Source organism: Perna viridis, chromosome 3 (genome assembly GCF_037379345.1).
Source record: "Perna viridis isolate PV_CMFRI_1.1 ecotype Kerala chromosome 3, ASM3737934v1, whole genome shotgun sequence".
In the NCBI taxonomy this organism is placed as follows: Eukaryota; Metazoa; Mollusca; class Bivalvia; order Mytilida; family Mytilidae; genus Perna; species Perna viridis.
Genome location: NC_142447.1, coordinates 51,615,810 through 51,628,319, shown reverse-complemented (window position 1 = coordinate 51,628,319; position 12,510 = coordinate 51,615,810). Strand labels below are relative to the sequence as shown.

The window sequence follows — 12,510 nt, the reverse complement described above, 5'->3', positions numbered from 1 at the left end:
ATACAGATATAGTTAAAAAATAATGACTGGGAATCTGAAAAAAGGAGTCATGAGTTTCCACTGTCCAAAAAAGTGAGATTTTTTAGGGAGTAGGGTTCATTTCTCGGCCCTTCGCCAGACCAGAATTAATCTATAGTGCTTTAATTTGCCTGGAAACTAATTAAGAATGATGTCTTTTACCACTATTTCTGTGTTGACCCCTTGTATTGACTACTTCTGGTTTTAGGCCAAACTAAGGCCAAAAATTGGGAAAAAAATCCAAGTGACACTTCAGGGGACTCCTGACCTCCCACTTGTGACTGAAATGAACCTTATTTGGCTTCAGTGGCCTTCACAGTGTACATGCTGTGGGATGACTGTGCTTTGGTTCCTGTTTTGCTCCTGTTGAACCCCATATATACCAAAAAATGGCCATAAATGGACAAAAATGACCATTTTCACTGACAGACTCATTTTACACTACTGTATATAATATAGTATAGAAGCTAGCATTCTTTTTTTTGTTGCAGCTCTGACAGCTGAAAAAAATATTATTAGTAATACCGTTATTTGTATCTCTGCTCAACCTAGGTTGTATAATATATGTTAATGTTTATGGATATTTGTCTATCAATTTGAACATCACATTTCCTGATGACAACTAAAGAACCATTCAATTAAACCCCTTGTTTAATTTAACTCATTAAAATGGGCAATAAAAAATTACAACATACAGGGAATGACCAAAACATACATGTAATGTCAATTCTGAGAGAGAGAGAGAGAGAGAGAGAGAGAGAGAGAGAGAGAGAGATAATGATTGGGCATGTAGGTAGGTAAATAATGCAGCCATATAATGGTATGATGGTTCATCAAAATTGGGAGGTTGTGGGTGTTGGTATAAGTATATATGTGTTGTTATTATGTCTGAAGATTCACTTGACTTTGAGCAAATGGATCTCTTTGAAATTGTTCCACAAGGTTCCACATTACAACAGGAAAGTTGGGATTTATTTTGGAAATTGTAATTTGAATCATTAAGGAATATGTGGCCAAAAGCTGGCTAGAATAATGTCTGGACGATAACTTTTCTTTGAAATTGTTTCACAAGGTGCCATACAACCAAAGGAAGGGTGGGACTGATTTTTGTGGTTTTGACTGGAACAATTTATTAAAAAAGATTTAAAAAGTGACCACTTTGATTCATGTAAAATCTTTGTCCTGTGTCAACTTTTTATTGCAATCAAAATAAAGTACTGTATTGAGCTTTAATAGTGTCTATACTTGCCCAGACTATTCAGAGTAAGACCTCTGTGGTCATTTCAAACTCTGCCTATAACTTTTGGTGGGTGATTCAGACGTAATTTTGCCTCAATGATATTGTATAATTTCAGAAATTTGCACAATATCTGTATTAATTTTTTATTTGATACAGCACATTTTCAAGGTCCTAAATTGAATAGATCATATAAAATAATGCAAAAATATAACGATAAAGAAAAATATTTCGTAATATGTATACCACAAAATCCCTTCTGAATACTTTCAAAATTTATTGCTATTTTACCGTCTAATTGCCTGGATCTCTTTTAGGAACAAAGTGATGGCAAAATTGTCAATACTTCTGTGTAAAGCACCTACTCTTTGAATTGATTTCGCCTTTTTATTCAAGAATTCATAGGGATTGTTAGTCATTCTTCAATTATTTGATGAATACATTAGTTTGAGAGGAAATAATTGCAATACCTATCACACAGACTTGCATCTCTGAAGAACCAGATATATTTTTGAAAGCAGTCTAGTGGTGCTTAGGGGTTATCTACATTGTGTAATCTGTAACTCAGAAAGTATTTAACCAATATTATTCAAACTTTGGACAGTGTTTTAGTTTCTATACATATTGAAGATGTGCACTTTGTATTGTGGAAAAAATTAATTTAAAAAATTCTGTGTTTTTAGCATGTCGAACTTGCCCATTTTTTTTCACCTGTACAGAATACACATGTACATGTATGCTATCTTAAGGAAATTTGTAATCCACACATTAGAGTTAATGTACATATTGAAGACACTTATGTGCTGACAAATATATTACTGCCGTGCAGGTCCATACATGTATAAGCCTTGTTATTTAAGTATGTTTGGAGTTCCTTTCCTAACGTGGATAACAATATAAGTTATTTAACTGTTTTATTTAATTGTTATGTATTTTTGTTATCTGAATTTATGAGTAAAAAATCTCATAAACAACACCAAACTGAGATTTGAAATGCTGTTTATAGGTTTATATATGAAGATGGACGCATTCAATTTTGAGATAAAAATTTGAAAAATGTTTTTATAAAAACTTCATTTTTTATGCCAAAGTACAGATTTGGTGAGCATAAAATTATGAGCTGAAAATGACTTTTTGTAAACAAGTTTTGTATGATTTTAGTTACTTTATGTTCTTTGTTCTTTATGTCTGTTTTCCATGTCTGGTCTTTGTCCCTGGATTAAATTCTTTTGATTACCACTATAACCTTGTTCCCTTGATTACTCTTTCAAACACTTCAATTAGGGCCATTCTTGTCTTAGTCATTATTCTAATTACCGGTATTTCTGCATTTTCTTTGCCAGGTACAAGTCTGTTCATTCAAAGGTTATAACCAGTTCAGAAACTAGATCTTGTGTTTAGATCGAAGATCAGAATAGATATAGCAGTCTCCAGAGCCTATATATTTGTAAAGCCTGTTAGCATCACCAACTATTTCTTACACCACGGCAAGAAAATAATTCCATTGACATACACCATTAAGGTTCAAACATACCCTTAACCGTTATTTGTAAAATATCAGGATCAATATCATGTTATTTACAAACAAAAACAATACAAAACTTTAACTCCAAACCAAATATGCTGATTAATTTGGTTTGAATTAACAAGGCGATCCAATTGAAAATAGTTGACCTCTAACCTCTTATCAGTACCTATTCATTTCCATGCATTTACTCGATAAGACCAGTCAATTACCTTCAATACTCAAGTTGTATACAAATGTTAGACGCATAATAAGCTTTTTGTTGTTAAGCAGGGAAGGAAATCATCAAAAATAAAAAGGGGTGCTGAGTACCAATCGGCAGAGCTGTTTTCGCATTTCATGCAGTGTTAGATCCAAATATTTACAAAAAGGACAGTGATTCTGATAGAGGAAGGGGTGCCAGGCTATCATTAGCTCATTTTTTCTTGGCATAATTTATAGACAAAGGAAGACCCAATCCCTGAAACCATCCTTATGTGTCCATCACTGTTTTGTGCATTTCAGAACAGCAACATTTATACAAAAAAAAATTAAGCTTTACATTGCATAAGACCGTTATACCGAAAGAGTATGGTTGTTCTATTACTTATGGCCACAAAAGATAGTGGCTCAAGTTTGAATGATTTTACAGAAAGTTTTGAGCTGGAGATCGCTAAATTGAATTTTCAACTTTTAACAATTAACAACAATCTTGTGTTTAGATGCATTTGAAGCTTGTCCTGGTTCTTTCCTTTTATCGTAGCTTCATTTTTGCAATATGACAATTATTCTGAGGGATAAAAATTCAAACAATTGATATAAATTGATTCAGTACACAAGTACTTTGATTTAAATATTCTGCAGTGTAAATTATAATTAACTGTTAAAATCCTTTGAACTATGACTAGCCTGTAAGATATAGATTTATTGCTTGCAATATGTAGTCACATCGCTATCCTTAGAGTGTATTTAAATTACTAAAGTTTTTGTTTAAGTTAAGATGCCCATTTCTGGAGAGGTAAGATTTATTTTATCCTCTACCAGAAGTGGATGTGTTTGATAATGATTTTTTTATAATCATAGCACACTGCAGTATTTAATGACTTTGCTTTTGCATCTATTCTTTGGCTTGATTTTTTCAAAACACATTTTATATTAATATTAATTTTATACATGTATTTGAGTTTTAGTCTATACTTAATTGAACAAAATGCTTTTAAAGTATGTCTTATATTCGAGGTACATGAATATCCTTATGCAGGTTTGGCTATAATTTTTTTCTATAATTTGGAATTGTTGTGCTAATGTGTTACTATATTCACTGAGATATACATTTTATTTCTTCTGAAATCTAGTACATTTTTGGCCCTGCATTGTTTATTATCGCACGATTTATTGCTTTGTGATATCAAATATTCAAGAAATATTGATGATTGACAAATGTTTTTGGTGATTATTTGTTGCCATAATCTAATTTTGTCAATTTTGAATATTTATCCAGTATTTCCAAGTTGTCTACTATGCTTGCAGCATGATTCTTGTTAAGATATGAATGATTTCACCCTAATGTCTATGTTGGTCATTATTGTTAAAGAGTTATCAAGGGAACCAAGGTTATAGTGGCAACCAAAAGAATGCAATCCAGGGACAAAGACCAGACTTGGAAAACAGACATACACAACAAAGACCATAAAGTAACTAAAATCATACAAAGTAACAAAAGCAAATTTGAATAAATCAGTTTCCATGGTGTTAAGAAGTGAATGATTTCGCCTTATTGTCTATCTTGTTCATTATTGTTAAGAAGTGAATGATTTCGCCCTAATGTCTTTGTTGTTCATTATTGTTAAGAAGTGAATGATTTCGCCCTAATGTCTTTGTTGGTCATCATTGTTAAGAAGTGAATGATTTCGCCCTAATGTCTTTGTTGGTCATCATTGTTAAGAAGTGAATGATTTCGCCCTAATGTCTATGTTGGTCATAAATATGTTTTTGTGTTGTTCTTTGAATTTTTAGTTTATTGTGAAGGAATGTCATTGTGCTGTTACTGTGGATTTTATTACTTTTGTTGTCTGGATCTTTTAGAGTTTACTTGAAGGTACGCTTTCTCTTATTTGTTGGTTGATTATTTTGGTAAACCTATCTGTTTACGAATAGGGCTAAAAACGGCAAAAAATAAGTATTCTTTAACTTAAGTACCGGTATACATTTGTATGTGTATGGGTCTCTATGCAATTGGTTTGTATCACAAGTTCTAGACCTACAGTAATTTGGGCAGGGATTGTTTTGGACGTATAAAAATGTATCCACAAATGAATTTAAGGACCAAAATATACTTATTTTAGGACACTAACTTGATTAAAAGTTTGTGGACATCCATTGAACAGTACTAATGGGTTACATACCACAATATTTTGATGGCTTCGAAGTGTTGTTCTTACAGTATAGGATTCCAGAAACATTTTCTTCAGTTTTGTATGACTGTAAATTGCTTATTTCTTATGTTTATTTGCAAATTTTAAAGTTACATGGCTGCTTTAATTAAGTTAATAATCTTTTCAAACATCATTACTTGAATTAAAAGCCTAACAAGTTTGAATATTAGGTACTGTTCTGGGAAATCTGTGGTCTTATGAAGCTGCACCCTGCTAGGCATTTTAGGATCTACATACATGCACGTGTATAGTAGAACCCTGATTGGTGCCTTAACACCTTCTAAGGTCAAATAGGTAGTAAAATCATCGTATTGATTGCTTTGTTTCTGTTGTGCATGATGACTTGTAATTTGTAACTTCTAGTCATAATTAGCACCTTTAGAAGGATAAGAATCAATACATTGCTTTCATAAACATTTAAATGTAAAGAGATATTCATTATATTTTATGTTTCTTGTTAGATGCCCATTAAATTGTGAAATAAAAAGTTGAAAGATCTTTAGTGTTGTTCATGTATTGTCATGTACAGATACTGTGATTTGTCTTGACAGCATTTATGTGATCAAAAACACTTTTGGCCAAAATTGGCCTTATATTTTCAACCAGTTATTTATTAATGAAGAATAGACATTTAATGTACTAGTATACTAACTGTACTATAATGAGTTTTTGATTTTAAATTCACAAATGTCATTATAATTAATAGATATTTGCCATGATTGTACTAATTGTTACTAATATTAATATGAACAAGTATTAGCTTTCTTAGTAGCTATGTCAAACATTTAGTTGGTACAATAGTGTCGTTGGAAATCCTTTAACGCTAATATTTTTATATTGGCAAAATGTTCTCACAATTCAGTTTTAAAAAAGCAATTCTTCTTTTAAAAGACTGTATGAAACGACTTTGTCATACACAAGTTCAACAATTCTATTTAGATACTGCTTTTGGCTGAAAGAATCAGCAGTTCAAACACTTTCTATATATAGGTCAACACACAGTCAATTAACCGAGACAGGAACTGTGTGTATTACTATTTATAGGTTGTTTGTCATACATTTGCACGAAAAACTATTTTTAACATGAATGCATTTCAGGCAGTACATGATCATTTATTAAACTGAAAAGTTTTCTGAGCTGCCTGATTAATATAATTACTTCACATTTAAAAAGTATATAAATATTGATGTTGTCTGCTTAAGCATATTTATTGTATTAAGTTTGGGAAGTTTGACTTTTTTTTAATGATCCTAAATCCTTTTTCATGAAGGACTGACATACACATTTTATATTTGCTTGATTTTTTGTGAATTGGATCAGAATAGTTAAATTGTTTCTGTATCGGCATGGGTGTTCAGCTATTGACTGATATAATGCTATGTTAAATTACTATTTTCGAGTCACAGCATCTAATTACATGTGTGTTTTTTAATTTATTTGAAATGGTTTGTATATCACATGAAACTATATGCTTCACTTCTGGAAGCGAAGCAAACAGGTATCATGCAAACCTTCTATAGTGAATGCATCGACATGTGACCATGACTATACTTGCAGTGTAGTATAAAGTATAATTACTAAGTCCATTTTTATTCCCCCTACCAGTAAAAACAGAAAGGGGCTATGATTGTCAGTCTGTCAATCAAGTTGACTTTCCAGACATCTTTAAAATAAAAAAATTGAAGAAATGGATGTTTTCATTAGAATTGATAGTAAAAGTTAATTGTTGATCAGGTTGTTGTGATTCAGATGTTTAATTTAAAAATGATTTACAGACTGCAGGGCACAAGCTACTTGAGAAAAACAGGGAGAAGTGACTTCTCATTCAGAGAAACACCAGGGACAGGTGTGGAGAGGTCGAAGAGAAGTTTATTATGTGTATTGACATCATTCACAATCAGTTTGGATGTGGACTAGAGATCCCAGTTAGCTTATGCCATCACTTTGTTTCTGTTGTCCATAAACTTTTACATTTTGCTCGGCTACATGAAAATCCCTTGACCAATTTTAACCAAACGTGGCAGAAATGATGTATGCAAGAGCCTTTACAAAAGATCCACTTTTGGTTCCACTTTTATTAAACAAGATATTTGTCTGAGACCATTTAAGCCTCTGATTGGCCAATTCCTCAAAGATCAACTCCTCTGAAACCACAGGTGCCAGTGTTTTAAAACTTGATAGGGTAAATGACCTCAATGCCCTCTACAAATGATCCACATTTTGTGTGGTTCAGATGGCTGCGGCTACTCAAAATTGCCATTGAAACCCTAAGGGGAAATACATTTTGGACTGTTATCTTCGCTTTAACTGAGGCAATGGTGACCAAAATTGGCAGAAATAATAATAGGTACGGAATTAACATCTGATAACTTGATAGGATTAATGACCTCAATGGCTCAATGCTCTCTACAAGCAATCCACTTTTTGTGTAGCTCTGGTGGCTCAGCAGATGGTTTTGGCCACTCAATGTTGCCATTGAAACCCTATGGGGATACATATTTTGGCTTATATTTGTGCTTCAACTAAGCCAATATTGACCAAACTTGGCAGAAATACCGGTAATGAAAGGGACAAATTTAAAATTGATAACATTTTGGTTCAGCTTGATATTTCTAGAAAAAATCCCATCAGTGTACTTACTGACTGACTGATTGACTGTACAAAAATGTATTATATAAACATGAGATTGAGGAACTATACCTCTACCACCTTTATTCTAATTATACAGAAATAATTTATATAAATGAGCAAAGCTTGCAAAGAATTGTGTATGATCTATTGTTTTTTTTTCTCTTAGCACTAGTTAACTATACTCATTTGAACATTTCAGGCAGAGGCAATCTGTTGGAATTTTCATTTTTTTTACAAGGTAGTCTTATCCTTAACTGTTTTAGAGTTGAACGGATACAAAATTTGTCCACACCCCAAAAAACCAATTTTTTAAATTTTTAATCTGATTTAAAAAAAAATATTGGGTTTCTCATGAGAATCCCTTCTTGCATTTTACAGTCAAATTTAGGGTTTTTGACTTATAATGGGTCAAAGGGGCCATACTCCAAAAATAAACTTTTTTATATTTGATCTAATTTCGAAATTTTTAATTGAATTTCAAATTTTCTGCTATATTGTGTCCAAACCAGTTATTTTGTCCATAATGAATTGTATGTCCCTATGCTTTAGTGTGTCAAACGCTAGTATTGTGTCCACACTTGCCCCAAATGAACAGAGTTTGACATGCTGTGGTTGTATCATGCTGTGTGCACTGTGAAGCTCTTTATATTTAGGAGCATTTCACAGACTATATATATAATTCCAGTAAAAGCATATAGCTGTCTATGATATTCCACAATATTATAAACCACAAAAGTCAGACTGGAATTGATTTTAGGTGTTGTGACTTAAGCTGATAAAGAATAATTGGCCAAATAGAGGCGAGAAACAAGTATTTTTAAGATTTCTGAAGACTAAGTTGAGTACAAAAGAATTGATCTCTTTCAAATTGTACTACAAGGTGCAATACCATGAAAAGAAACCTGAGATTTTTTTTGTGAGTTGATTTTATAACGAATGAGAGTCCAAACTGGGACTAGAAACATCTATTAGAAGATTTGATGACAACATGAGTGAAAGGGAATGCATCTCTTTAAAATTATACCACAATGTTCTGTACCATCAAAGGAAGGCTGGGATTGATTTTTCAGGTTGTGCAATTCCTTTCAATTTCTTTCTTGCTGACCAAAATTGAGCACTGCTTAGAAGTTCTGTCAAAAGCACATGACAATTTTGTGTATAGTCTACAAAAATTTGATTCATAGATGTCTCTCCTTTGTCAATCTGAAACTACAACCTGTAACAATTATTCTAGATCAACTTTTTATTTTTTATTATTACATGTATTATGATATTGAAATATAGTAGCTTTTTATACATATGTAATACTTAACAGAGTTCATCAAGAAGGGCTGTCCTTATTTCTTTGATTTTATTGACACTATGTGGTTGTTATCTTCACTTAGAACTTGGTATTCTACAGTTAAATATGTTTGAAGCCTCTGTTATTTTAATATACCACAACCTAATTTGGAAACATGACCTTAAATATAATCTTACAAGTTACATAATAAGCAACATGCTGCAGGAAATCAAATGAGAAAATCTTCAGATTTTAAGTGTGTCATTTTACCCACTGAAAGGATACGAGTTTAAAACAACCATACTGCTTTTCATTAAACCCAACTTCAAGTTTTGCCTTTAAGAAACAATAATGATTGTGATAATCTCCTGTATGGCTGACATTTGTTTTCTAATTATATCAATTAAATGAAGAAAAACTACCTGTAGTATGTTGTTCACAGACTACCCCAACTTAACAAAGCTTCCTTTGTCAACCTCTTAATTGGTTCTGATTTGATCTTGTTAACTGTTTAGATGTTCATCTCAGTGTTTATGGTAACAGATCTGTTGACCTATAACAATGTTAGTATTAACCTTTTCCTTAACTCATGAATACTGGACAAATTCTCTTTAATTAATATATCGCACCACAATTCTAAATTTTACAGTTGAACTTGTTTTTTAACATGGATTTGTGGTAAAGACATTCTTGTTTAATTTCTGACTTCTTAGTGATTATGTTGCCCTTTATTTTGAATTAAACAGGCATTTTTTGGTATAAAGGCAGACCATACCTATTTTATCATATCCATTTTAATAGGTTGGTCTCATTTAAGGTACCCTTCCTGTACACTCATTAAAAAGGTTGGTCCCAGTAAATTAGACCATGCTTATCCAACCTGTTGTAAAGGGGCTCCTGGTGGACAGACCTGTTTTACCTTACCTTGTGTAAAGTGGTTGCGACTTGCTCTCATTAAAATGGATGGTCCAGACCTTTTTTTACATGTATCTAACCCTTCATGGATAGGTTAATATTAATCTATTCCTTTAAGAAAAGGTAAATCATATTTATTTTTTGTGTCATCTGCTAAGATATTCCATTTCCAACCATTGTGTTGATGTCCATGTTAAAAACTGATAAGATCAGTTTAATATGAACCACTCCCTCTAGGTCAGTCATATTTGGCATGCAGTTGCATTAGCATCACTTAATAAAAATTCCTTATCTGCTCATGCACATTCCCCTACAGTCATGGTCTACTGAATTTGAAATTTTTCTCTATGATCATACCTTTCACAAGTTATAGATAGAATTATTTCATACTGCATTTAATTTTTGAATTAAAGAACAGAATAAGGCTTAAATCCCTATTCCAGATTTTTTTAAAGTTTGAATTTGCTTTGTTCTTACAGAAAGTTGAAGTAATAGTAAATGGAATGTGAATTGTATGTTTAAAATCATTTTTACTTAGATACACTTACCTTGTATGTAAAAAGCTTGTTTTCTTGTCTAGCAATAAACTGCATGTAAATTACACATATTAATGGCCCTACTTCACAAGTTCACCAGTGGCTCATATATCACTTGTGCAAATTAAAATGAATTTATCATAATGATGTGAAGTTTTAATAATTTTAACGAACTTGACCCATTAATTAATGGTAGTGCATGACTGATATTCTCTTAAAATAAACTCCACTTATACTTGACACTTGGATTTAAATGCAGTGAATAAGCTTCTATATCCATGGACAATTATATGTGGGCACTTTTTATGTGGCTCATGGATATCAGTGAAAATTGTCATTAAGCACCTGAATTGAGGATATATGATAGATATTAATTTTTTTAATAGTCGTGATCATGATATGATTATTTGAGTTCTCTTGGCTCAGCATTCTGTGTAGGCAGAGAGATATGACAAAAAAATCTACATTACTGTCCCTGAGGGATTTATAAAACTAAAATGGCTTTGATATGATCAGAGATAGACTGTATTGAATATATATTTCTACTTAAGTCTGATCCTTTTTCGACACATTTACTATGACTGTGAGTTATAGGACTTAAAGGTTTGATGTATGATATATGATGCAAGAAAGTGCTAGTGATTAATTAAGCTTGATAAAACCTGAAACTTAAAACAATCTCTATAGCTGGATTCTAATAAAAATGGATTATAGTCGTGGAGGTTATTCTCGATATGATCAGTCCCAAGTTGGACCTTATGTCTATGGAGGTCAACATTACGCCCCAGCTCAGGGCTTTGGACAAGTGTTTTATGGTTGGTAGATTTATAGCTGTGCTTTGATCACAACTTTGTATGTTTCCTCATTTTTTGTGATTTAATTCTAAATTAACTGCAGCTGTATTACTTTTTCAAAAAAATGTTGCTTTGTAATTCATTGTAGTCTTTTATTGCTCTGTTAAGCCTTAGGGAAGCTTGATAATATAGACATTACTATCTGTGCATGAAAGAAATTTAAATTAGCTTCATTTGTTACAACATTGTACTTGTTTTCAATAGATTTTTTGTTACAAAGACAGACTTTGATGGCCACATTTTTCCCCTGATTTTACATGTACATGAATGTTAAATGTGTAATTAAATGAATGACAATGTCTTAAAATGACTAAGTACATCATGTATATGCTAAATATAATTGTCTGTAATCACACCTTCACCACAGGATATTTGGTTCATCATGTGAAATGTTACTGGCCAGAAATAATCAAATGTTACATGATCCATTAAATACTAAGTTCAAAAATGAGATATGTATATAGCAGGTGCTTTGTCTGTTCTATCATATCACCAAAAAGTATCCCAGTTCAGTTCACTTTAAGAGACCTGGTGAAACAAAATGAGCTGTGGAGATCAACATGAAGCCTATTATGTTTATGCATGGCAGTACTTTTCTTGATTTTTTTTCATATGAATAAACAATAGAGTTCATACATTTGGCCTTTATGGTATGAAACAGACACAATTTTAAATAAATTATTATTTCCACTGAATTTTGGGTTCACCTTCTTAGTCTGTCATAGTTTCATTGAAATTATCACAACTTTCAATGAATGGATTGATTTTGAATTTGGTATGTGGTTCTATATGAATGGTGTATACCTATAAGCTGGTTGCTGTCAGATATCAACTTCCTACTATGTGGGTCTTAAGGATATCAATTCTTATGAAAGTTATGCCACACAAGTTATGTATTCCTGGTATGATGATGTGTGCAACTTCTTGTTCTGAAAATATTAGAAAAAAATGCCTCTAAATTTTCATGATAGCACATTGCTATTATTATACAAGGCTATAATTATACACCATGCAACAAAGTCGTGGTGGGATGATGTTTTTGATCCATCTTTGCATTTGTCACAACTTCTTGTTTTCTTGTTGCTAGGATAGAGCCT

General features: G+C 32.1%; 1 protein-coding gene and 1 long non-coding RNA gene across 6 annotated transcripts in view; one reads left to right on the top strand and one right to left on the bottom strand.

Moving 5' to 3' along the window:
- The window catches only part of LOC148622816 (aryl hydrocarbon receptor nuclear translocator homolog), a 41,555-nt gene that overhangs the window by 8,301 nt on the left and 20,744 nt on the right, over window positions 1-12,510 (top strand). Inside the window, exon 1 of one of the 5 annotated variants that reach the window (XM_088573031.1) lies at window positions 10,806-11,374. The exons of 2 other annotated variants lie outside the window; for them this stretch is intronic. In XM_088573031.1, the coding sequence (XP_088429157.1) occupies window positions 11,263-11,374 (112 nt within the window). In that variant the 5' untranslated portion in view covers window positions 10,806-11,262. Of the gene's footprint in view, window positions 1-10,805; window positions 11,375-12,510 lie in introns of those variants that run through there. 2 more of the 5 variants (XM_088573033.1, XM_088573032.1) reach the window with 2 other exon arrangements.
- On the bottom strand, window positions 8,101-10,727 carry LOC148622817 (uncharacterized). Its single transcript, XR_015920705.1, has 3 exons — window positions 10,572-10,727; window positions 9,531-9,661; window positions 8,101-9,042 (listed from the first exon to the last, which is right to left on the bottom strand). It is a non-coding gene; the product is annotated as an uncharacterized LOC148622817 (long non-coding RNA).